Here is a 27,394-nt window from a genome sequence, read left to right as displayed (position 1 = left end):
AGCGTTCATCTCGCTACTTTCGGTACCATTTTGCGTGACAGACGGACAGACGTATACGGGTATTATAGATGTGCATTAAATTTACAAAACCAACAAAATGTTTTGGCTAATATTCTTAACAATTTTTACATTATGAAACAGATATAAGTTGTCATATGGGCTTACTGAAATATACATTGGAACATTAACCTTTTAATATTATCAGGATATAAATATAATCTGCGGAACGTCGTGTAAAATAAAAACAGCATCAAAACACTCCTTCTACTCCAGTTTTAATTCGCATTTACGTTGTAAAAGTACGTGGCAACCCTGTCCTCAGATCTTTTTCTTTCTTAATAGAAATGCACGAAGAAATTTATTTAATCAGTAAAAGAAAAGCGTAACTTAATAAAGCCAACTTCGTTTCCAACGTCCTTAACTTTTTCTCAGAGTATACTTTGCGCTCTTTGGAATTTATTTCTCCCTCTCTTACTGACAAAACTGTCTTCTTTGCTATTCAAACGTAGTTTTTGCATTAAAGCTAACTCTGCGGAAACTTCTTCTTCATACTTCTTTTTCAGCCATTCGTTGTACTTGCGTTCAGTTAATTTCTCGTGTTGCTTGTCATCTTCTGATTTTGATTTCTTTAATTGATTTTCCTTTCGTTTTTCTTCTTTTTGTTTTTCTCTATAATACTTCTCCTTTTCTTCCTTCCATTCATCGTATGTTTTTCCGTGGCTTAAGCGTTCGAGTGACTTGTACTGTTCATCGATTTGTTCGAGTTTAAACACCCGAAGAGCATCAATTGATTGTCTTCTTTGCTCCCTATCTTTCAAAGTCAACCATTCTTCATATGTCAGCTTTGTTGGTCTGTTATTATATATATTTGAAGGTGAACTCTGTCTTCGATCTAATATTTTAGTTTGATTGTTAACTGCGAACGCACTACTTGGTCTCAGTGATGACCTACGCTTTGGTCCAGGTGAGCAAGGCAAACTACTTAAAAACGTTTTCTCCATTGGAATAAGTCTAAAAAAATTATATTAACGATATATTAAATGATATATTACTACGTACACACATATCACTTTTGTGTAATTTCAGTTTTCAAAGAATCTATATCGGTCTTTTCATAAACCAACTTTATTCCCGGGGTATTAGTTTAATCAAGTTTATTATAAAAGAGATACAAAAAACAAAATCGGCAAGTCTTGAGTGTCGAGGGTTAGAATGTTTTGCAAATTCAAAAGTTTAAATGATGTAAAAATAATGCAACTTATGAATTATAAAATGCAATTATTGGTTATGATCGTTGATGCAGATAAAAAAAATTTGCCAAAATTATTGACTAGCTACAAGTCTGAATTCAAATACGCACTTTTTTCACAAGGATTTCAGGTTAAAAACAATACTTTATTGTGATAAATTTTCGCAGTGATTAAATTTTGTGGTTAAGCTTATTCGCGAAAATCGAGCATTTCGCGGGGACTTATTTTCGAGGATGAGCTATTTTCTAATGTTTCGCGAGGACTTAATTTTAGTCTATTTTTCAAAACTGGCAAAATTAGCTCTATGTCTAGGTCAATTTTCGTGACAAACAGCAAAATTCATTGTGAAAAAAATTTACTCTTGTGTAACAAAACCGTTTCGAAGAAAAAAGCCGCAACATGATGTCATAACATAATGGTTTCCAGGGGATAGAAAACGATTAAGATCATTTCTTCATGAAAATTAACAAAAAATAACAAAATTATGATATCGACAACAATTAATTCTATCCTTATGAGAACGTCTGAAGTACGGTAATTCAAACAACAAAAAGCTATAATAGAGGCTTGGGAAAAAGTTTGGTAGGGTCCTTAAATGTAATTTTAAAGAAACGAAAGGGTCTGTGATCATAGTGATATGTTTAAAATCATATGGTTGTCATTTACTCGTCTGAGTCGCAACCTCGTTCCCAGGGCTTTTGTCTCTCATCGGCGCTGCGCTTATTGATAGGTCTGACGAAAATGTTCGTCTCGCCATTGGATAGGCAAAAAGAGACAACAGGACCTGAAATCAAAGTTGCAGAAGTCGGTGAGTAAATAAAGGGTTAGAAACCAGTGTTTTGTTTGCTTCAATAAAATAGTGATGCACAACAATAAGTCTTAAGTGGTGTAACTCTAAGCGCTGTTCAGTCAGCGACTATTCTTTCAAAAAAAAATTATGAAGCGTCTGAGGGAAACGTTTTAAATTAAGAGCTAGTGCAGCATCGAACCATATTTTCTTCCCAACTGACGACCCCTTTCCTTTGTCCCCGAGGGAAAGGGGAGGGACCGTATAAAAGAAATGAAGGCAGTTAATTGAAGGGGAAAAAAGTGATTATTTATTTACTTTCATTTAGCTCTAATTTAACAGAAAAGCACAAAGGAGCCCACAAATAACCAAGGAGGTTTGTGTTATCACAGACTGCACATTGATAGCCGTTATAAATTTGTAGAAGAGAAGAATACACTAAAAATAGAATTATTTGAAAAACAATACAAACAAACAAACAAATAAACAACAAACAAACAAACAAGTAAGCTATAAATCAAACAGTTAAAAAAATGTAAAACAAATATATTGCTTGGAGTAATTATAACAAACTATCTTTTACAATCTCTTTTTTGATTTATATTTTTATTGTACTTGATCGATTATTATAATATTGTATAATAAAGAATTAAATTGTGAATTTATCAAATGATTTGAGGTGATAGAATTCAACCTCGTTCCCAGTGTCTTTTTTATTTTTCTATTTTTATATCGCGATGTCTCTGAAAGGATATTGCGACGAACTTGTCTAGAAATTTTTTAAAAATAGACAGATTAGGAAAAAAAGTAAAACAAGAAATGGTTGACGCTTTTGAAGGCTAAAAAATGTTTCATTTAAAAAGCTTCTTGAAATTTATTTGTCTTTTACTTTTAATAAATTCTTTCCACAAAATTCCCCATGCGCAGAATCACAAAAGTATTCCCCTTAAACCTCATATTTACAATAAGAATAGAAATGACAAAAAAATAGAAGAATAGAAATGACAAAATACAAGGGTACATATGCATGTTGAATCTGGATTTAAATTTTTTTTATAATTTTCATATTTGGACACTGATAAATAAATAAATAAATAAACACTTATTTAAAAAAGAATTTGTTCGGTTAAATATTTTCCGAAAGATGATACGCAGCTTTCACCATATGTCATTTTTAAAACACAGGAGTGGGAGGAATTTACGTAAAATTTCGTAATTTGTACATTTGTATGTATTGGGGAGGACATATTGTTGTTCGTACTAACAGTTGTAACACTTAATAAACGACATCAATACCAATAATAAGCATCCGTATCATTTTTGATATGCGTGGCTAACGCTATGTGCGTAATAAAAGAAAATCGGTTCTTGTTTTTCAGTAATTTTTGGCTTTATTGTTGTTGTTTTTTTGAGGAAAAAGTAATCACAGAGAATCACTTAACTAAAATTTAATCACCAGGGGTGGCCCGTGAAGAGACAAATTTTTATGTTTGCAACTTTCAATTAGCGCACTAATTAAAAATCGAATTTCAGTTTAATATTTCACTTTAATTAATTCTTCAATTAATAAAATCAATCTTCAATCACTTCAATTAATTTGACCAAATTGTCAAATTGCCACCTGAAGTGATAAAAACTCATGTGAACCGTTATCACAAGATTTCACTATGTGTAAACCGACCTAAGTACTACACTGTAGACCTAAACTGGTTTGAGTTCATTTCGGCTCTCATGCAAATAAGCATCCATTTAGATACCAATTAAAGCTTTACCTGTATTGAATATCCTCATCAGTTTGTACGTAAATTTCTGGTGTTGACAAAGTTGTAACACATGGAGCTGTTGCACGTCTTCGCTTCGAGAATATTTTCATTGGTTGTTTTTTAGTGCCATAAGGTGTGAATATATCCTGATAGTTTATATTCTTTGATTTGGTAATCTGTGGTGTGTCTCTTGTGGGTTTTATTTCTTCCCAAAATGTTTGATCTCTTTGTAATTCCGTGACAGCGTTTTCTTCTTCAATCACATTTTTCGCGGTTCGCCTGCGTGAAATTGATTCAGCGCTTTTGCAGCGACAAAAAGTTTCATTGTGATTGGTTGAGGTTTGATACTTCGGTACTGTTACTTTTCTAATTAAATTTTTTCCGCCTTTTTGAAGTTCATGCTCCACTTCTTCCAGATTGAAATTATTTTCTGGAACAATGGAAAGTTGATCGTCAAAATATTTTCTCCTCGGCAGGTTAACTGAACATTGTTGGAGATCCACAGTTGTTAAATCCTTCCGTATACCTGCAGTTTTCAATTTCTTGTTTACAACTCCAATTGAAGGCTGATTGGAAGGTTCTGGATAAAGTATATTGCTTGATACGCTTTCGCCTGTCATCATTACTTTGAGATACGATATTAACACTGATAAACTGCTTCTTTTTTATTATTTTTATATCCAAATAAAAATTTGCGATCCAAATTAAAAAGAGCTGCTTGGATACTCATTCAGGAAACTCTTCAGGCTACAGAATAGGAAGAATTAAGATCTTCCAAACCTTTCTCGAAGTTTAGTATTTTTTAAAAAAAAACTGTATGCGCAAAAAAATGTTCGAAAAAAATGGAACATAAATAGCAAATACTGACGGTTGACCAAAAGACAAAAAATGCATAACTTCCTTGTATACCTAACGTTCTCAATCTTGAGAAAAATGGTTACAAAACATTAAAAAATCATTGTGATGGTGTAAGTTTGTTAAATCCATAATGTCTGTTTCCACCAAAAGAATATATTTTCACAGCGCTAATGTTTAATACCGAATGAGAAAAAATATCGTTGCCTTTTTCTTCCATCAACTGTAAAAATATCTTCATCGCAGAGACTCTTTGATAACATAATCAAGGAGCTATAGAGAAGTAATCGAAATGACGCAATGGAGGAGGACAATGTGTAACTGCTTGTCACAGAAATACAATTATTACAGTTATTTTTTCATTTTATCAATATTTATCATATTTCTTTTCATGTATTTGCGTTTTTATCCCTCTATTGATACAATTTTAACTCTTATTTGCTCTATCCGAAACTGTGTTTATCATTTTTATTTGTAGCGCTTGTCACTTGATATTATTGTTGATAGATTAGCTTAAAAGTTTAGCGAGCACGTCAGTTCACGTTCAGCAGCAATTTTTTATTCCCTGCTACAGAGCTTTTCGAGATAAACTTCGAAAGAAACTCTTGGCCTTCTGGTCACGTGTTGACTTTTGATTGGTCTATAACCTAAATTGTTTTTTTCCGCGAAAAAAATGTATTTAGTATTTTAACAAATTAAGCATGGCGGTGAAGATACGAAGAATCAGAGTACGCTTTTTTAGGCCTTTATTCAAAGCAGCAAAAACGAGGCATATAGCTAACCTATATTTAAGAAGAACGCACAATTTGCATTTAGCTAAGCAATGACGGATGGCGTCATTCATAATTTATAATTTATAAAATTTGGGAAAGATGGATACGGCTTAGGATTAGTCCTATTTAACATGTCGATTCTTCTTTAATGTGTATCTAAAGGTATTTAATCAGTGTTTCGTATTATGTATTAGTTTTGTTTCACTTCTGTATATATTTTGCGCATGCGCATATTTTGTTTTTAATGCCATGCCATACGAGAGCTGACAGTTCAAGAAACTATTTTCAACGATAACACGTAAAAGATTTATTATCTTATCTAAGTTTACCATTTCACTCAGCGTTAGCCCAAAAAATATTTTCTGAAGTCCTGGCACTGTTATAAATCGTTTTCTTGGTGCCCGAAAGTGAAACAGTCTAACCGGAAATCTATTATAATTTAATGGGAATCTGGGAAGGAATGTTGTGGCATCTTTGAATCAACGTAAGAATTATATTCTATCCCTGCAAATATTACTTATATTTTGCTACTAATTGTGACAAATTCTCATTCTTATCCCCCCTCGTCCTCAGGGCTTTTTTTCTCTTTCTGGTAATCTCATAACATTCTTCTCGTCGTTTGCCGAGCACTGGGGAAGAGACTTGAAATTAATTATTTGCTTTATAGTTTGACAAAATATAGGTATGTATTTAATAGGAGTGTAAAACGTGTTAATTTCCTTTTGGGTTTGTTACTAGGAAAAATATTTTGTAAATAAAGATAATGATCAATTTGCTGGGCACGTTTGAAAAGGATTAGACTCCCTTCTTTTAAATTTTTAAGAGTGCAAAGTACCATCTTTCCCAGGGATTTTTTAAAAAACGCCGTCTTTTCTCATATAAAACAACAACAAAAAACTCTTGGAAAAAGACATTGGGTGCATGTACATTACAACATTTTTTTTCAATTTTGATATAGTAAGAAAAAATTTTTTGTTGCCTCTCACTTTAATGACTTTTTTTATAATAACTCCTCCCCAGCGCTTTCCTACGCCTATAATATTCTGATGGGCCGTTTCATATCTGATATGAAATTATGCATCGACACACCAGACTGTCAGGTATAAAAAGTGTCCAAAATATCATGAGTAAATAAAGATACTGGCGAAAAGGTTGTAGTACATGTTCTTTTCTGTTTAACAAGTTTTAACAAATGCAACAGACTTTACATATTAGACATTATCTCTAATCATTTGGACTATATAAGACGAGATTTTGGCTATATATGCAAGGCACAGCGAAGCAGTAACCGATCAGTTACATTGTGAAAATCTTCATTCACACAGTCATGTATCGGTAAATTGAAACCTCTCGGAAAAAAATTAAAACATTCGAAGTGTGAACAGAGAACAAACAGCACCCTAACATTTTTGTACGTTACGTCAACTAAAATTTTTAATCAAGAAGCTTTTGAAATATATGCTAAAGCTTTACAAACTTGTAAACAAAGCATTTTGATTTTTCATTTCAGCAACTCCTAACTTTAAATTTAGGGTTGAAAAAATGTTGTACGCCTTGTTGGAGTCATAGGGGACCCAGGGCATGCGCAGGTCCACAATAAACATAAATTTGTCACTTCGACGGTATTCAAGCCATCAAAGTAATAAGCTTACTTGGTTGAATTTTCAAAACAATAAACAAAACATGGAACCTTAGCTGCGAGAAAAATTTGAAAGTGGCAAGAATTCACGTGGCAGGCTGAGGCTGACAGTCCCAAAGTGCTTTCCATATCCATTTTCAGTAGCGAACGGTTAGCGATCATTTCGCTGATAAGACTGCTATGGTTTTCCTATATAGTTGTCTTCAAATCACATCGATAGTCAAAATTTGGAAAAAACGTTCTGCGCCTATGATTAATTACATCTAGTAAATACATCAATACATAGGCGGATGAAACACGCAAACTAAGTCTTCTATAACATTTTGTTCTCATCAGACAAAAAAAGAGGCTCATTCTTCGCACAAAACACGTTTCTTCAACACAATTTAAAGTTTTGTTATTTACAAATAAAAATAGTATACATGTGATATGTAATATAACACTTGCACTGTAAAACGATATCAGTTGGGTACATTCTAAAAAAAATTACCAGTTTCAACTCCACATAATACACGCTGTTTTAAAAGCAGTTTAGAGAAACAAGATTAAGCGAACGTAGCCCTCTTTATTTTACAATAACCTGCAGCCTACTCAAACACTGGATAACTCGAAATTTTAATATCCTAAATCGTTTTTCTAAGTCTCTTCGTTAATACTTCCTTATAAAGACACACGCGTCAACTTTAAAATGGAATAACTCAAACTTTGGTTATCCGGAACTATTTTCTGATCATATTAGCTAAATTTCTGGCAAAAATAAAAACTTAAAGGACTAAGGGAATTTATGTTACTTCTCCATTTTTGGGAATTATGTCTTATTTTATTTCTAAATTAGTTTAACTTGACCATTCGTTGCTAATTCAAGGTTCGAGTTACCAGATGTCTTATACACACGAAATGTGTTTAATGAATGTCTAAAAATTCAAGCAAAGTTCTATCCAAGTTTTTCTTAGCATCTGCATACTCCGAGGACGTAAAATGTTTGCGTAAAATCGGGTCTTTGCACATAAAAATTCGATCAGATTCTCTGGACAACACTAGTAAAGACATCATAAAAGAGTCGGGTTTCAATCTCTTGAATGCTATGTTTTTTATCTTTTCCTCTAGGTTTTTCTCCGGCTCTGGATCTAAAGTCGGGAATCGTTTGAATATCCCGAGAATACCGCTTTTCTTTTCGGAAAGAATGCCACGTGCAACCAGACTGTCGAACGTACATTCCACGGATTCTTTTTCCTCAGCCAATTGCAACCACTTCCACAGTTTCGCGTCGCGAAGTTTACCATGCTTATTCGCAGTACGAAGTGAGTCAAAAATCGCAATGTCCAGAAAGGTATTTATCAAGTCCTTGTTGATAATTCGAAAACCAGGTTCGTCAAACTCGGACACCTTGTAAAACTCAATACGCTTAGCAGCGTACAAGTCGATAAACACAGCAGCGAAAACGCTTATTTTCAACGGCAGCCCCAACTTCCTTCCGTTCACTTCGCCTGTCTCCGCGTTTTGCCACAACAAGCAGAATGCCTCGCACAAATGTAAATCGTACTCCCCGAAATCCTTTACGTTGAACTCTTTCGAGTTCATGATAATATTGTAGATAACTCGCGCGAAATGCTTCGCCACGTCGTCTTGATCTTGATACAAGTTAGCCAAACTTTTTGGATCCGTTGCCATAGTGTTGCACGTCAGCGAGCTAGAACGGAGAAGAGTTAAAAAAAAACAGTCCTGATATCACGCAAAGTCTTTACGGAACTGACTTCAAGAGTAAAGAGGGAGAGCTCTGCCAAGACGAAAATTTTTTATCTGGAAACATCTGCGACGAACAATTTTGGGTAATTATCAACACAAGTACGTCATTAAATCTTCATAAAAAAAACCAGAGAAAAATATTTATTCATCAGGAGAAAATAGGAAAACATAGAAACACAAAAAAACATCATTCGACTATGAATAAATACAGGTGAAAAAAAACACTCCAATAGAGTAGGCTCTGAGAAGGAGAGTGGTGACGTAGAGAGAGATCATAACCCTGGAAGCTTTTTCTATCATTCATTCATAATTCATGATTGGTATTTATATTTAAGAAAACCCCATCACTTAAAGCAAAAGCTAAACACATATAGATTGAAACATGAATTATTTATAGAGGGTTTAAATTCCATTTTATAGTTCGTTAAAAACAGCTGGCGTAAAATAACAGTGAAACATGATAAGAAGTAATGCGCAACAAACATGGAGAGTCTCAGTATTTGGTTTCGTTAAAGACGACTGATTTTTTTTATCACAAAGCGCAAAAAAACTTGAAAATGGAAAATAAATCCAAAACTTTACGAAACTCTTCTAATAAAAACAAAGGATCTAGTTTTAGGTTAGTTTACCTATATCCTATATCATTCCTAATTTCCCAAGTTAACTTCATTTATATTAATAAAATTCACGAATACATTTTTTATGTATTTATTAAAAAAACATTAGCTTTCGCAAACCTGTTTAAGCTCAGTCCACTTTCGGTTTTAGAAAGCCTCGCTTCGCCCTTTTACGCAACTGTTTTAAGTCTTCGTCAGATTCGGAATTACTAGAAACGTTTTTTCTTGCAGTCTTTCTTTTAGATTTCTTCTCAAACTTTTTCGCGACCGTTCCAATTAAATTTTCATATCTAAATGAAAGCACCATAAATAAATTATCATTTCCAATGCTCGTTAATCTATTTTAATTATACAATTTCATAAAAGCTAAACATAACGTGTCCACATGAATGAAAGAACAACTGGCAAAAATAATAATAATAATAATAACTGAAGAGAAACACTTCAACGCGGTGGATATCACAGACATAAAAAACTCGAATTTCTCTTCATCCTTTTGCAACAATTACTCAAAGAATTTTTTGTCTTTCTCGCATTTTACATCCAAGGGAAATCTTTACACACTACCGACGTTTCTCCGTTTTTTGTTATTTTCAAATGTTTTGGTATGATTTTCTGATTTGGATAATGAAAATACTGATAATCTTCTCTTTCGTACGAGATTGAAAAAAAATTACAGAGATAAATTCACATCACTACTTTTTCTTTCCCAAATAAGGCTTGACATGCATCGAATGTGAACTTGTATTTACTTATCTACCTACCTACACCCAGGGGTGTAGCACTGTTCTATTGTTAAACATTTATTGTTGTATCCTATTTCTCATACAAGAAATTCTTACCTATGAGCCATTTCCTCATCTGATAATTCATCCTCGTCTTCGTTGCTTTTGGACTTTTTCCTGGCCTCACGCAAAATCATTTGGTGAATTTTCTGCAAAGTAAACGAAAAGTGTAAACATTTTTCTGCATAGCAGTGTGTGTGGGATCTTACTAATTTTGATTACATAAATGTTCAAATTGAAATAAAATTTGAATAGGAATGTTTTTTAATACATGGAAAAAATTAGCGCCAAACTTTTTTGCATTTAAAACGAAAAACAGCTTTCATGCTTTGAAAAAATAATCTTCAGTAATACACCGGCCTTTAATACTTTAAAACTAGTCGAACTAGTAGTAAAGTAGTGTTATTGACGTCGCGCCGTAACGTCAAAAAATTTAACATATTAGACAGACGTTTTTCGGCGACATCAAAGGAAAATGACGATATCCACTTTGTCTGTTACAAACAGACACAGTCTCTGTATTATTAGAAGAGATGCTAATCCAGCAGTTGTAATAATAGAGTGAATATGGAATTTAAATTGAGTGGGTCAACCTCATTAAACTCAACTCACATAATCAAATCACAAAACTCTAAAATAATAACAACGAAAATGCATAAGCAATAAATTACCTCGACCTGTGGGTTGTAGCCAAGGAAAGACATTCTTCCGATTGGCAATAATTCTTCACAATAAATCTGGCTAGTGTCAAATTCATAAGGTAATCTAAAAAAACGTATAAACAAAATATATATATATATATATATAAAAAAACGTCGAATTTTGACTTAAACTATACACCTTTTCTATGTAAGTTATTTCTGTTTCAAATAGCTGTTTGCTAATGTAGAGAATCTGTATTTTAACTTTTGTTCTAAACCAGGGTGTTAGCTAGCCCTTACTTTGTCTGCTGTACAGACAATTCCCAATTGAGAATACTTGATGACTTTTCCAATTATTTTCTAATGACTTTTTTCCGTTATCTAGCTGATTTATTTAGCCAAAAATTCATTCATTGCATAGACATTCTGATTTTGTACTCGTGAAAGCATGCAACAATGAACTTTAATCATGGAGTTTGCTGTGTGGTTTTACAATCTATTTATTATTTGATTCTCCAATTCATTTTAAATTGAGGCATGTGTGGCAAGATCATAATCAATATATTTATACTGCGCATGATGTAACTGCTGTACTCAATATAAAAGAAGAAGTCAAAACTTCAAAACACAAGATAATGACTTCAAATCTTTAATTCCAAAAAGTTAACTTCAGGGCAGCTGTTTCAAGGAATCTGAGACTACAAAACTTCGAAATCATCACTCCAGAAGTGACCATAGGGGGAGTCTCAAGGAAATTACCAATTGTGGTTAAGGTGCCACAATTGTGAATTTCTAGCTAACACCTGGTGAATGTTATTATATTTTTAAATTTTCTGCTCCTGCATTTGTGCCACAAGGTGTGTCACATAAATACAAGTGAACATGTATTAATGAGCTTACATAAAAATGACCTGCTTGGTTAAAAAATATCTGACACAACTGTACGTTAAATTTAACTGCAATCACTGACAAAACCACGCTTACTGTTTAACCTGATTTTCCACACCGCCCATCACCCAGTGGGATTGTTTAATTTGGGATTGTTTTAAACCTTCGTAGGCTTTCACATTTTGTTGCTCGATACCTCTTTGCATGAACTAAAAAACAAAAACAAAGAAAAAACTATTAGAAAAACGTAGGTGCCAAGAGCTGCCACAAGGAAAAATTAAATTTAATAATTAGAACAAGTTTGATTTAAATTCAATATTAAAATAACAAAATAACGAATATGATTCTTTCCCTCAGTCGAGGGCTGCAAATAATATCAATTTTGTTTTTAAATTAAATTTAAAATTGGCCCCATGGCCAAGTTTTTTTATTTAAATGACACTATTATAGAGCATTCTAAACATTGCTCTTGCTCCTGAAAAGGGTTGCTTTGTCCAACTGGGAAGGGTAGTCAAAATCAGGCCAAAAATAATTGAAATAATAATTTTAAGCGCTTGTTGGATATGTTAATAATGTTGAGATGCAAGCTTGTCCCTGAGGCGTCTTGAAACTTTTCTGCTATTGAGCAATAATCCTACAAGTAATCCTAGCTACTTAGGGGCAAAACTTGCAGACGTTTTCCCAGGGTGATTTATGCTTCAAAAGATATAATAAATGAACCGTCCCCTGCCAGGAAGGAGCCCAAGCAACAAATTTTGGACCTACATAAAATTGATTGGCAAAGACAAAAAGAAGTAATCTGATGACTGTGATAGGCTAGATGTAGAAACAATAATATAAAGATTGAGTTTGGGAACTTTGTTGGTACTTTTGAAATTATTTTTTTTTGCAGGATTCCAACTTATCAACCAAGGTTTTGTATACTGTAATTGGTCAGTTAGATGATGCTTTTTGTTCTATAAAATCAACACAATGTGTTAAAGAGAAATGTATAAAGAATGCACCCGGAAAATTTTTGTGATTAATATTTGTCAGGCAATTAGATACAGCATAAAGAGGTTATCAAATAAATACTTTCAATAAAGTTGCCACCACATATTTCTGTACTTCATTTTTGGAGCAATGGATGTGCTGGTCAAATTAGATCTTGATTGTCGTGACGTTACGGCAAGCGGTTAAAAAATCAGTCGAAGAAGAAGAAGAAAAAGACCGCCCGTTTTAATAAGATCTCGGATGTAACCCGAAATCTTAAAAAACTATTTAATTTCAATTTCAATGAAGCTATAAACGCGCTCAGTGGAGATGTTAATAAACAAGGAAAAATTTTAAAAGATGGCTAAGCTAAACAATTTAATATCACTTTAGATAAGAATGGTATTTCCAAATTGTGGAAAAACACACATTGTGGAAGAGGTATTTAGACACCAGGGATGAAAATTTATCTCCAATGTAGAAGGGTGAGCAATCAACTTACAACTTTAAATAGGGAAAATCAGCAAAGATTTTGAAAAATCTGTTTAAAAAAAGTGAAACAAAATCTTAAGTGTTTTAGAGGAATATAAACAGTAAATGCACTGTGAAATTTGAAATTCCAGACCATCCTGACAATTACAAACCTAAAATGGTGAAAACCAACAAAGAAAAGACTGATGTTTTATCACATTTTTGTAGCGAAATGTTTACAATTTAACCACCTATACCTGGACTCCCGCAAAAAAGACGACTATAATTTCCTAACTACAAACGTATATTTTAGAAGCTAGACAATACTCAAAAAACTGAAAGACTTAAACATCTCTATACCCTGGTCCATACAACATGCTTCCTCGTGTTTTCAAAGAATTAGCTCAATCTAATGCGCAATCATTAACTGAAATATTTAATTTTTTAATTGCAACTAAGATTCTACCAAATAATTGGAAATGTGCCTTCATATCAACAATCTTCAAAAAAAGGACATAAAAACTCACCCAATAACTACTGACCTGTTAGCCTAACTAGTATTGTGTGCAAATTATTATTTACTACACTGACATTGTAATTATTTAGAGTTGACCCTAGAGGTTGTACAACATAGTCACAACACACCTATAACTTAAGCTAAATAAAATTGCAAGGCATATATTTGTGTTTTTTGCAAATAAATGCAAACACTCATACCTTTCTTTGCATTATGACTGGACAAAACTTATTATTAAACTAGATAAGCTGGAAAATATTTTTAAGCAAAAAAATCACAACACATTGATCTAAAAACGATCTGAAAATTATAGTGTAATTATTTTTCGTTTTTAAGATATTTTCCATTAACTTTTTTTATGAAATTGAAAACTGTAATTTGCTGAAAAATACATCATAACTCTAAGATCTGTTAACACCTGTTTACATTTAAAATCGTTTTTAGATATAACATGTCTTTAAAAGCTGCTCACCCTCCACTTTGTACCTTTTATAGTTTTGTAAATGAAGATGAATAGGCTAGCAGTACTAACACAAAAAAATGAACATTGCAAAAAAGAGCTTTAAATACTTTTAAAAATATCATCACTTTGGTTTAGTTAAATGGTCGCTATGGGTGTTTTTAACAATTGTAAATGCACAGGTCTGCTAATATTCGCACTTAAAATATTACATTGACAAGGAGAGAGATAGGCAAAGTAAAAATAAACAAAAAGGAAAATGTTACAAAATCTGATGGAATAGAGATTAAAAAAAAATGTTATGATAACAGAAATGTCTGAGTCTTATTCAATATCGCTGGATAAAATATATATTATTTTCTTTTGACTTACACGCGTTTGTTCAATTTGAGGATTATTTTTTATTTTCAATCTTCGCTTAGCTGGACACTTTCTTCTAATATTTTTTCTTTTTTTATAGGAGCAATAAGTAGACATTTTTTAATATTTTATATAGCTTGATTTTGTTAGTGTTGCTCGCTTGTAAAATAAAACTTTTTTCCGAAAAAACATAAATGAAAGTCAAAGTAAAAAGTGGTTTTTAATTAGTCGGATAAAAACAATCATTTAAAGAAAAGAAGTACAAGGAATTTAACGGTATCGTTTTTTACAACGTTCGTTGTGATTACGTTATTGTTACAAAATATACTCATATCACAGTTTATTCCCAAAGTGATAAACATAAACATTTACACCTATTCGGCAATTCGGTTCAGCTTTGTTGCCATAGTGATGATTGACATTTTGCTTAATTGACGAATCACATTTGTGCTACATCCACCATTTTTAAAATTTCGCAGGGTGAAATAGGGAGAGGAATGCTAAAAATGTGGAAATGAAAGAATAATTAGCTAACGAAAGGTAACCACAATAAAAATCTGTCTGGAAATGATGCTTAGCTATCTAGATTTTCCTCCAAAAAATTATCTGTGCTCAAACTTCCTAACATTGTTCTTAAAAGTACAAAATGTGTCTAGCTTTGCACTCTCTCTTCACCTAAAATACGGAAACGTTTCACCTCCAAAACTGCATTGCGTGCATTTCGCTACTTGCGCAGCTAAGCTACCATATTATTGACAGACAGACAGACGTATACGGGTATTATAAAAAAAGATCATTGAATTTTTTTTCGAAACGTCGAACTTGCCCGAGAACGCCCACAGTTTTTATGGCGTATGCAGCTTATTGACACCCTCATGTTTGTTAAGGTAATCACACTTAATTAGGCAGACCCAATTTTGTTCTGAAATTAAGATGCTTAAATTGATACGCTGCTTCCCCTTCAAAAATGAGTAAAATTCATCCCATGTTTTGTCCCAGCCTGACTATAGTAGGATAGAGTATCCCAGCCTAACATTCCTGTGGTTGGCTCTTAATGAATAAGTTTTTAGTTGCAATTTATGCTTCACAATCTTTTTTTAATTCCTAGTTATAACCACTTTATTAACTAAAATATTATAGCATAAATAACATAAATTACCAACCTTCATTTGTAAAACATTTTTGGATAAGTTTTTTTTTGTAGCAGAGTCATTTTCACTTCTCGAGGCTGCCATGTTCCGTACGATGTCATTCATTGTACGAAGTTGGGCTTTTTTGCCGTAGCGCTGAGAGTGACCATCCTCGTACAAAACTGACCATCTTCGTACAGCGGCGAATATCGTCAAAAAATGAAAAATAATAACTTTTTTGAAATATCTTCTTTTCTTTTAAGTCTTTTGCAAAAAAAGACATTTGTTTTACGATTTGGATGCCTCTTTGGAAAAATACTAATATGTATATACATATTTATACTTTGTTTTATATTAACAGAGAATAAACAATGATGTTTTTGAAAAATGGTACTAGTGCTCGTAAGTATAAATTTGATCTCTTTGATTCAAATAAGGTTATATCAGGTATGATATTGTTATTGACTTCTTTTATTAACCTTTCCATGGTTTTTATGGTAGTGACCTTTGAATTCTAATGCTATATTGAATTTTCGTGCGAAAAACCTGTAAATCACCCTTGTCCCCAGTGCCTTTGCGTGGCTTGTACGAAACTGTTTTTGTAAACATAGTTTTGTTAATAATTGAGTGAGAACGGAGAAGAACACAAAAAATTTCAATATTATTTTTTTTAACCTTTTAAGTTATTTCGATAAAGGAAAAGGTAGGTAAATTTCGAATCCTTTTCGAGTGCTTTTTCGAACGCACATTTTAAATTTACATTGAAACTTTTAACGCGTGTTTTTATGTTCAGCACAATGGAGACTGAAAAGAGATACATGGAAGAAAAATTTCAGGAATGGTTGGAAGTTGAAAGGACTAAACGGAATTCCGTAATAATGCCCGAACAGACTTATAAAACAATGGTAGATTTTCTATGTGGAAGAATAGACAACGTTCCACGTGCTATGGAAAGAAAATTGCGAAGAAAAAAATTCCAAGTGATGAGTTATCCTACACTTGGTTTATCCTTGGAGGAAAGAATACGGAAGGAGAAACAACTCTTTTAATTCTATTGAAACACTGCGTGAGGTTCTAGCAGGTGTGTGTATAGAAACTTAATTTGAAATTTTGGCGGTTGTGTGACTAAATTATTCGTGAATAACAATTCGCAACTATGATTGGTTATAAAAACAATTAGATAATTTGATGATGAATTTGATAATATTATCAAAACAAGAAGCCATATTGAAATCGGTAAAATTTCTTTTGTTTTTATGTTAACATAATTAGCGAAGAAGCACATGCTCGACACTTTTGTAAACAAAAAGAAAAAGTTTATATCTCGTTTTAAAACGACGTTCTGTTATACGAAGTTATTTCTTTAGTTAGAATAAACATTAATCCAGCACACATTTTGTCGGCACTCGTCCGGCGCATATCTATCTATATTGTTTTTCATGATCAAAGTGGTATACTCAAGCCTGCAAAAATAGGTTAATATCATGGTTAAACGCTTATTTCCAAACGTATTGTTGAAGTTTTTAACAGCAATGTTTACCGACTTATATTAGGCACACTTTCCATACAATAATCACTTGCCTGCAGCGTGTTACAGTCAGATTTCAATAGAAAAAAGTTAGCCCCTATTAAAGGAGAATATGGAATTTGATCATTTTTTTGCGAAAAAGACTCGGTCGAGCACCTCACGCACTGATTCTTTTGAAATTAAAAACAATAGAAAATTCAATACATTTAAAGCGCACAGAAATGAAGTTGTTTCTCCTTCCGTATTCTTTCCTCCAAGGTTTATCGGATGTTTTGTGCTCTCCATTTCCCGATGTAAGAACATTTTTATATATATCATATCTAATTTTGGAAAAACTAAAGTCACAATTATTTTTTTTATAAACATTTCTACTTTTAAGAAATTTTGTTTCAGGCTCGGCATGGTCATATGGTGTTCTCAATTTTTGGATAGCTTCGGTCTAGATGTTCTTATGAGCTTAAGTTCTTAAGAAAGTAGGTTTATAAAATTGCCAACTCAAATAATTTTGCGGTATTTTAGGGCGATTCTCCTCTGGGAAAAGATCGTCGCGTAGCAACAGACCGACAGATGTTTGACATTATCAATAGAGTACACCGCCAAGAAGTTGGTCACCAAGGGGTTCATATATCGTTTGAAAAGGTATTAGATTCTTCGAACAAACCTCGTTTGAAAGTAAGAGTCCAAGGAATATGGGTGTGTCACTGATTTTTAATTGCTAACAATTTTAGATAGCACGCACCTATGATAACGTTACTAGAGACGCTGTTGGTGCTTATATAAAGCTTTGCACAAAACGGTGCTTATGAAGCTGCTAAACTTCATACTGCTATTTATCGAAGAATAACACCAACCAACCAATGCTTGTCATTTTTTGGCGCAGAATACAAATATATGATAAAAAACTTCGTTGCGCCATTCATGGAACATATTGTGGAGTCAGCTTGCAACAGTCCGCATTGTAGCATGAAACAATCGAGAGCCTGCTTCGACACATTTCCTTCGGCAACGGTGAAAAGTTCCTTTGTCCATGATGTCCAAAAGTGGTTTCTTAGGTTAGGTTAGGGATTTCTGCTCCAAAAAAGCATAGAGCAAAATGGCAGCAACGATACAGGAGAAAAAACATGCGCCTTTGTGGAAATGCAGTCATTGCAGACGAAAAATTGGAAAAGGAAGATCAATTGCATGCGATCGCTGTCTTGTCTGGTGTCATTTTAAACGCTCCAAATTGGCTGTAAAACCCTTAGAGGACTGGTTTTGCGATCTATGTTTACATATTGCAAAAAAAGGTCAGTAAAGCTTCCCTGAGTTGCTACACAAAATTGTATAATTAACATGTACTATGAGTTTTCTTTTTTCATACAAAAACGGTACCCTGGACTACCTGGTACAACAATCGAAGCTGCCTGAAGTAAATTCACTACTTCTGATTAAACGTTCTGGTAGCAAGTATCAAGCATTTTATAACGAAATACTGGCGAAAAAACACCCTCAATTTTATCCAAAACTGATGCGTCATTCGAACATTGCAGAGCCAACTGGAGTCATCACCAATTACATTCGGATGAAGTACCCGTGCGAATTCGATATAGGGAGATTATCGTTAAACCGCATTCAGTTTTTGTTGGTGGAAATTATTGATAGAGTAAATAAAAAAAGCGATGTAAAGACCATAAATGATAATATATAGTAGTCTTCATCTGTTTCTTGGTGTTTCAAGTTGTACGAAGTTAGTATGGTTAAAAAAATTCAAGTTAAGTAGAAGAAGTGAAGTAGGCCCAACCTCGTACACAGTTATTTAAGTTGTACGAAGTTGGTATGAATCAAAAAAATTCAAATTAAGTAGAAGAAGTGAAGTAGGCCCAACCTCGTACACAGTTATTTAAGTTGTACGAAGTTGGTACAATCATCAGATAATTGTCAAAAATTAACGTTCAGAGAATATTTAAGATATTATCATGTTTACTGAATGTAATTAACAATGTTTAGATATTCATTTCTAAACCAAATTATTCGTTGCCTAATTTTTGTAAAGCAATTGTAATGCCCATTTTCGTACAAAATTGCCCATCTTCGTACAAGCGCGAAAAGTGACCAACCTCGTACAACGGGTCAATTTCGTACGGAACAGCCATTTCTACGCACACATGCTTCAACGTAAATATCCATGGAATGATCAGGGACGATGACTCCAAACGGGGGTGAACAGTAAATATTCGGACAGATGATTAAAGGATTTTTTTAAAAAAAGGTAAGACGATGCGAGTAGATTGCTAGCATAAGGTTCTTTGCTTATTTTTAGGTCCATTTCTACAGGAACCTGACTAAAAATTTTTGGTATCCAATGAACTCATTTGAAAGCTTGTCGGTATACCCCCAGTTTTTAAACACTGGACACGTCCGGGCAGATTGCGTGGGCTTGCGTCAATGAATTCTGTCTAGGCGAAGTTTAATTGGCTCCCGTAGGAATGATCTTCTAAATATAGAACCATTATATCATTATAGCTATTGATCTAATATTTCCTGCATTGCTATTGGCTTAAAAGTTAGCAATGATGTAATTTCAAAAATGGTTAAAAACAAGTATCTCCAACAAAAAATCACCATTCAGCAATTTTCATAGAAGGGGAAAAAACTCTGATAAAGAAGTTTAAAAATCTAAATTCTTGGAACAACGTGTTATTATTGTTTCGGCAACAAGAAGGTATGTTCAATTTTAGTTTCTCATGCACTGAGTTATAGAAAGCAGAGAAAACAGAAAACGAAAACTCTGTGTGTGAGTAGTGCCAACCAGCAGTCAGCATTAACTAATCTTTTAAAAACTTTTTTTTATAGATGAGTGATCATATCGTTCCAGAACAATCAAACATTAACGATTTTTGGGAAGCAATAAATGAAATAGTGCAAAGCAATAACGATTATATGACACCAAGCCCTGTTGATCCAGAGGGTGTACAAGAAGAAGAAGAAAACAAATTTACTTATACCTTTAATGAACAAAACATTTACAATCCATTTTATAATATGGCCGATAAAGTGCAAAGCCAAAGCTTTATTGATGCTGTGCTAGGAAAACAAATTAACGATTATGCTTCTAATGAACAATTTGTTTTACCATCTTCCACAGCATCAACTTCCATGGAAAATAATGTATCTTTTTTAACACAACTTTTACAAAACTCTGTTGCTCATTCAGAGCATTCTTATCCTGGCACACCAGCTTCTGAAGATATAGATGAAGAAGACGAAGAAGAAAAGTTTATCATCAACTCAAACTTAGATATTGGACCAAACACTTCAAGTGCAGTAACAGATGAAGAACTTATTAATGTGTCCGTGCGTGATTTAAATAGAAAACTTAAAAATTTACCAAAAGAAGAAAAAGCGAAGCTGAAGCAACGCAGAAGGTTGTTAAAGAACAGAGGTTATGCACAAACATGTCGGTCTAGGAGAATTTTAAACCAAAAACAATTACTTGAAGAAAACCAAAAATTAAAAGAACTTTTACAGCAATCTACTTTTGAAAAAAATTTATATAAAGGTAAATACGAAAACCTCAAATCTGTCATAAAGAAGGCGAAATTGGAACGTGAACGTCGTCGTGACAATACGCAAACATGCTAAAGAATTAATAAGAAAAATGTCCATATGTTTAAATCCAAAGTGAACTTGATTTAGGATTTTTGATTTTTATGTACATATCTAAAGAAATGCCATGTAAATATATATTAAATCTGCTTATCCGAACTATTTGTGCTCACTGACTTCCCGTATCTTATATATAGTTTAGACGTAACAGTGTGAATATGTGAATATGAATTTTTAAAGGTTTCCAACATATTATTTCCTTCATCATGGCAAATAGTATATAATTTCAAATCTCAGTAGTTTTTTTTTTAATTTTATTTTTCAGACATATTTATGAAAAGCCTAAAAAAATGACATCTTATGTTAATGTATTTTATTTAGTACCATGTAAAAAAAACCAAAAGTAAAACTGTTTAATTTTTCAATCCAATTTTTTATGTTGTGCCTAATTCTCAACTTGTTGGCCCAAGAAAGTCAACAAATGTGCCCCGGGCTGCATGAGCCTTTTTTTATCAGAAACAAAGCTCTAAGATCTTTTGGTTTCCCTGTCCATTTAGGCCATATTCCCAGAGTTGCTATGATAGATTTATACACTCGATGCTTCGTCTCGTGACATTTAACCAACCAATTATTGTTAAAGTAATTAAAAAATTTTATGCAGCGGAGGAGCTCGAAAAATGTTACCGATTTAAACATTTCCAAGGTTGAAATGCGGAGGAGTACAAAAATACTTTCTTAATTTTCCTGACAGTTTTGTTGAAACTACCTGAAACATCGCAGAGGAGCATTTAACCCTGAGCGTCGGTTCTGTTGGGCTACCATTAGTTTAATTGTTTTGTGTTATGGTGGACGCATATAAGATCCCATTTTTTCAATTTTACCAGCATTTCGTTTCCATTTATTTGAATAAGCATTATGGATTAACTAATCAAAAACTACACTCAGCGAGATTTACTATATAGTCATGTTAATATAAACGAGCCATGTGTGCAAAATTTTAAAATAAAATAAGTTTTGGTTTTGGTTGCAGATAACATAACGGTGAAACGACTGTGTAACAGCCAAAAAAAATCATCCCTTTAAAAATTGAATAATGTTAATGAGATACATCTAAAATTCCCTTATAAAGAACCACTAAAATCATATTTAAGTATTCGTGCTTCTCCAGACCAAGTGGTTGTATTTTCACAAGAACGGTGGGTCAAAAATTCTAGAAATTCTTTGCAAAGGAAGATAAAGGTTGGCTAGCAAAATTAATGCACGCGGCTAAGATGGTTGAAAAGATAAAATTTCTTAATGAAGTAATTACATTTATCAATGATCCGTGATGTTTACATTCGCGTAGGAGTCACCATGACGCTTTTCTCTTGCATAATCTGTGAACATTAAAATATTTTTTTTCACAACAAAAGAATAATTAAATGTACACTGGATTTACTTACACATTTTTTTCTTTTTAATTATGCCATGACGTCATTACATTAATTTAATTTATTTCAAGTTTCAAAGATCAATAGCATTCAAATGCATAATTGTGACGTCAATATATGTTCTAGAAATCTAATTGACATCCTACCACATAATATGATCTACATACTTAAAGAAAAAATGTGACGTTTGCATACATTATGTAAATTGCATTATCATATTTCTTGAATATTTTATATTAGGGCGAGAAGAGAGGGAGCAGTTCAATTTTGTTCCCAGGACTCCAGAGGTTCTAGGACGAACCTATAAAAATGGATTAAGGTCACATTTATTATGGGTTTTAACCGTGCATAGCGTTTGACCTCAAAAAGTCGAAACATTTTGCTGGGTCCCATGTTACATGTCTAGAGATGATATGTCCTGCAACCTAGTCTCCTCGACCGGTTGACTTTTTTACACCGGGACAGTTAGGCATTTAAAGTTCTTTTGGGTGAATTTTAGGAACGCTTTCAAAATGAAATAAAAGAATATGCATTGATCGTCTGTAAGAGAATTATTTTTGGAAACATTTTCATTTTTCGTATGCTTGTTGAATAAAGAAGATTTAAGCTGTAAACAAAATAATTCTTGACTTTGTTGAGCTTGCAAAAAAGGTGGTAGCATCTCATTTAACAGTTCTCTTTCCTATTATGACACAACATTTGAGAATCACGAGCTTCACCACCATCACGTGAGACCCACATTCATTATTGAAGTGTAGCTCAATAATTCATTCACAACATAAAAACTGATGAGTTCATACTAAGTAAAGTCAGTTCACGGAAAACTAGTATTAGCCTAAAAATTCCTAAACGCTTATTTTTTATCCTTTGACTAAAGAAAATGCCATATCAGCAGTTTTCCGTTTAAATGGATCTTGAAGCATTGTAAAAACACAGCTTAATCAAGTTACAACTGGTAAATAGTAATTTTTTTTTTAAAAAAAACGATGATCCAAGCATTTTTAAATGAATCAACTTTTGCAGAATTCTTTTTCACAGAACAAAAATCTTTTGATAACAAAATTCAAGCTAGACGACGAGGTTATTGATAATCGTGATGACTTAAGATGGAGGGTATTTTTATTTTGTTTTTTTCCCCAGAATTTCCTAAAATTATGGCAAAAAGGTTTGTGTGGTTGTTCACGGAACAATATGTGTGATGTTTTGTGCTATGAAATAGAGAAAAGGATGGTTCGTACAAGCTAATGATTATGAAACGTGTCACTAAAAATGGTAGACCTGTAGCTACGTAGATAATGAAAGTAAAAGGCGTACCTGCCAATACAGAAATCCACACATACATATTTTTCAAAACCTCGTCGCCATGACAACCTATATTGTAAAACAATATCGTTTCTCAAAATATGCATTCTGATTTTTAAACTGCTCATAAATTTTGATCTCCAACGTTTTTATTTTAACTGGAAAGAGAAAAAAATTAAATTTAAGTCAAAGTTGTTTGACTTTCCTTTTTAAGGCCTAAAAATTATAGACTCTTTCTGTAATATTGTTGCCACTTATGAAGCATTCACATGTACTAACACAGAAATTGTGAAAATAATTTGAATTCTTTTCTTACCAGTAGCAGAGCCATTATATTAAAATTACATTGTATATTTTTCTTTTCATGCAATTAATTTATAAGGCTGTAAAATTACATCAGAAACTAAACTTAAAATGCTTCTGTAAAAAATCAAATTGGCTCTTGTCTTTTTTATCAACTAGCAGCAAACTTGCTAAAAAAACGATATTTACTGTTTTTTAAAAAAATTAAGGAGCCTGATTTTCTTTTAATACAGTTTCTTCATTGAAAATCCTAAATGGTTCAAATAGTAAAGTTATGTAACTTATATAGCTAGCGTGTTTTGGCTTAATCAGGCTGCTAATTTTGCAATTTGATACATTTGATGATACTCCCCCAACGTTTCAGCACATTGTGAGGGCGTTTGTTGCATTAAGGTATTTATAATTACTAATTTATTGAAATATTTAGTTTAGCAAAAAATTCTGAAAGGAATTTTTTGAGGAATTACTTAAAATAACTGACTACTTTTTACTAAATTTTTACCGATTTTTATAGTGACCCTAAAAAGCCTTAAAAAATAAGGGAAAGCGAAGGTTGCATATTTTCAAATGTTTTTTTGTTTCGAAATTGTGATTTTAAAGTTTATTTGCCGATATATATTTTATATTTTATAAACTCAAGAAAAAATTTTTTTCCGACCTTTTTAATAACAGATAGAAATTATTCCCTACAAAACTTGTGAAAAAAGAATCATCGTGCTTCTAAAATGACAAAGCTGGTTGTTTTCCTGTCCCAGATGTTTTTTTTACTTAAGTTTTATACTATTTTAAAAAAGAAAAATGTAATGTGTAAAAGAAAAATAACTAAATTCTAATTTTAGGGTTTCATTTTTATTCGTATCTAAACAATTTACCCAAAGGGGAAACAACCTTTGGGGGAAGTGTGTTTACATTGAGAATTTATGGCAAAAGTTTACAGTAAGCAAAAAGAGAAGAGGAAAAAATAAAAGTTTAGCTTTTGTAAATTCCCACTGCAAGTAATATTTGTTCAACTTTTGGTTTGGTGAGAGAGAAGCATTTGTAAACAATGTAAATGCCTTTGGGAATGTTGTTGGAATCCCATTACTTTTGGGAAAAAAAACAAAGAAAAGATTAGCAAGTTTTTTCCTTTTTATCTTTTAAAAGTTCTAGTAATATATATCGAATTGGTCTCATGAAATTGCAATAAATCGAAAGAATTTTAACAATATATTTCTTAGGTTCAAATCTGGGAATATACCCCAGGTTGAATTTTAATAGACTACTTGAAATAACAAACGCCTTTTTTTAATAATATTTTAGTAGCAAAACTATTTTTTTAAAAGTTTATTTGGTAAGAAAAGAATAGTTGTTTAAGTAAATGGTTTTACAGAGGTCTTTTTTCAATCCTGTGTTTTGGTTTTTTTACTTTTACAAGAAATCTATTCAATATTTTGACCGGACATATAACACAAGAAAACAAACAAGCCGAAATTGATTTTTATTTTCAAATGTTTTTTTAAAATAAAACATTTTGGTTTTATTTGTCTATTTTTGACTTTTTTGACCTGACATTTTTTGCAAGAAATTTGCTCGTAAAAAAATTTGTTAAAATGTTTTAAAACAAAATTTTTCTAAGTAAATCAACTATTTCAATCTTATATTTTAACCACAAAAATGTGGCGGGAATATGAAAAGCAGAAAAAACCAAGATTGCAGAAACATAACATTTCTTTGTGTTTTATGAACACTTCTCTTGTTCCTTAGGCATGGAATAACTAAAAACTAATACTTTGACTTTCACACTTTGACACTTTCTGATAACAATAACATAGCCAATAAGTATGCTGTTTTAGCTTGTTGTGTATCAAACGTAGCTCTAAAAAACGTAGATCTAAAAAATTACTTTCTCGAAGTTTAAATAGCAATTTCCATAATTTTTAAGACTTCCTATAGGCCCTATAGGAATATTTCTCAAACATTAATTTCTAAAATTTTGCCAAATAAGTATTTCATAAGCACAAACATTTATGCCAGGTGTGTTAGGCCAATATTTTTAAAAATACAGTGCTAAAAGAACAACTAGGACTGTAGGAAGCCATATCCCTGATTAATGGGGGAATCATTCTCGTCCCCAGAGCTCTTTGAGATTAAAACCTCTCGAGAATGGTGGGGGAATGGGAAATGATAGTGTCTAACCCTAAAGGCTGGACCCTAAAATTCGAAAAAAAATTTGCAATGGACGATGTAATGTTGCTGCTAGTTGCGATAATTTCGCCCCACCTCAACCCACCCAGTCTCTACATGCTTGTTAACAAATAGATTTAACCTAAGAACAAAGCTGCGTCTTTAAACTGCCGTATAAAAAATACTTTTGTGTGACATGCAAGAAGATAGCTCATCGTGGGAAAAACGAAGACAAAATAAAATATTAACCGCTTCATGTCAATTCCCTTAGATGCTAAGGCATTACCAGCTGGTAAAGCATTATTCTTTTTTTACACTTTTACTCTCTTTATTACACTCCATTTGACAATCTTTTTAACCATAGTAGCCCCCTTGTTGGCACAATCCCCTCCCCCACCCTATCCCAAAATGATTTTGCTTTCTATATATCGGCTTAAAAATTGAATTTACTTTGACAAAATATAACAGTTATATATTCTTAGGTCCAAAACATCAAAATAACTTTTTAACATTTTAAAAGTAATTACTTTCTTATCAAAAAATATTTTTATTTTTAATGAAACATGTTTTAACCAGATTGACGAAAATAAATGTTACGGGTTTTTAACGACCTTTTAATCAGACAGTTGTCTCCAATTAGCTACAAGAATTATCTTATCGGTGAAAAATTCTGTCAGTCATTAATTTCGTCGACCAAAAATTTTTATAGGTAAAAATTCTCGTCACCCTTCAAAAAACTTTGTCACTTTAAACTGCCAAAATAAATCTTCCAAAAAGGGCAACCAATTTTGATTTAAAACATTTAATTTTAATGTTAATGGCGGATGTGATAAATTTTGATTTAATACTGACAGACTATATCAGATTAAAAAAATTGCAATTTTAAAACTTAACATTTCACCTTTGTTCTGCCTTGTTTGAAACATCTTTGTCGCTAAAGGCATACTCAGGGCCGTCAACTACGTCACTAAAACATACCCCTCCACTCTTATTACTTTGTCGATTACCTTGATACTTAAAAAAGAGAGAACACTACCGGGCCGTGCGTTAAGGACCCTTATTAAAAGAATCATGTTGGAGACAGCTTTACACTTCCTTGTAGGTAGTATTATCTTGTTTCTAAAACAGTTAGCAAATATTAATGAGGAAGAGCGTGCGTCCTTTTGCGTGACAGGATTGTGAACGAAGGATGTTTATATCTGAAATGTTGTCACCATCTTTGTTTTTCTTTTTTTTTTGCTGCACTTTTGAAATCCCCACTATGCCACGGGGTTTATTTAATTCTGGGTCATTCAGGTCGGCTAACACCTCTTCCAGCGGATTCTTTTTCTCTTTCTGATAATCCCGTCCTCCGAGATTGTTGAAAAGAGAAAAGAATCCTGGGGACAAAGTTAGCCACTTTTAGAGGGTACTATTTATCAGGATGCGG

General features: G+C 32.6%; 3 protein-coding genes across 4 annotated transcripts; 1 reads left to right on the top strand and 2 right to left on the bottom strand.

Moving 5' to 3' along the window:
* Positions 1-422: 422 nt before the first annotated feature.
* LOC130614605 (microtubule-associated protein 9-like) lies at positions 423-4,856 on the bottom strand. The gene is made up of 3 exons (XM_057436041.1): positions 4,710-4,856; positions 3,810-4,547; positions 423-1,011 (listed from the first exon to the last, which is right to left on the bottom strand). Exons 2-3 carry the CDS (start codon positions 4,421-4,423, stop codon positions 429-431), a joined length of 1,197 nt encoding a protein of 398 aa, XP_057292024.1. The 5' UTR covers positions 4,424-4,547; positions 4,710-4,856; the 3' UTR covers positions 423-428.
* Positions 4,857-7,420: 2,564 nt separating this feature from the next.
* On the bottom strand, positions 7,421-19,557 carry LOC130613847 (M-phase phosphoprotein 6-like). 2 transcript variants are annotated; one of them, XM_057435197.1, is made up of 7 exons: positions 19,315-19,557; positions 15,688-15,759; positions 11,841-11,953; positions 10,887-10,980; positions 10,273-10,364; positions 9,551-9,720; positions 8,618-8,757 (listed from the first exon to the last, which is right to left on the bottom strand). In XM_057435197.1, exons 2-6 carry the CDS (start codon positions 15,757-15,759, stop codon positions 9,561-9,563), a joined length of 531 nt encoding a protein of 176 aa, XP_057291180.1. In that variant the 5' UTR covers positions 19,315-19,557; the 3' UTR covers positions 8,618-8,757; positions 9,551-9,560. The 2 variants fall into 2 exon arrangements, with proteins under 2 accessions (XP_057291179.1, XP_057291180.1); XM_057435196.1 differs by lacking the exons at positions 10,273-10,364; positions 10,887-10,980; positions 11,841-11,953; positions 15,688-15,759; positions 19,315-19,557 and having other exon boundaries at positions 7,421-8,757; positions 9,551-9,693.
* A 201-nt stretch (positions 19,558-19,758) lies between these two features.
* Positions 19,759-20,926, top strand: LOC130613846 (uncharacterized). The gene is made up of 2 exons (XM_057435195.1): positions 19,759-19,883; positions 20,015-20,926. The coding sequence occupies exon 2, from the start codon at positions 20,015-20,017 to the stop codon at positions 20,801-20,803; it is 789 nt and encodes a 262-aa protein (XP_057291178.1). The 5' UTR covers positions 19,759-19,883; the 3' UTR covers positions 20,804-20,926.
* Positions 20,927-27,394: the final 6,468 nt, after the last annotated feature.

This window comes from Hydractinia symbiolongicarpus, chromosome 11 (genome assembly GCF_029227915.1).
Source record: "Hydractinia symbiolongicarpus strain clone_291-10 chromosome 11, HSymV2.1, whole genome shotgun sequence".
Lineage (NCBI taxonomy): Eukaryota > Metazoa > Cnidaria > Hydrozoa > Anthoathecata > Hydractiniidae > Hydractinia > Hydractinia symbiolongicarpus.
This window is presented reverse-complemented; position numbering and strand designations above follow the sequence as displayed.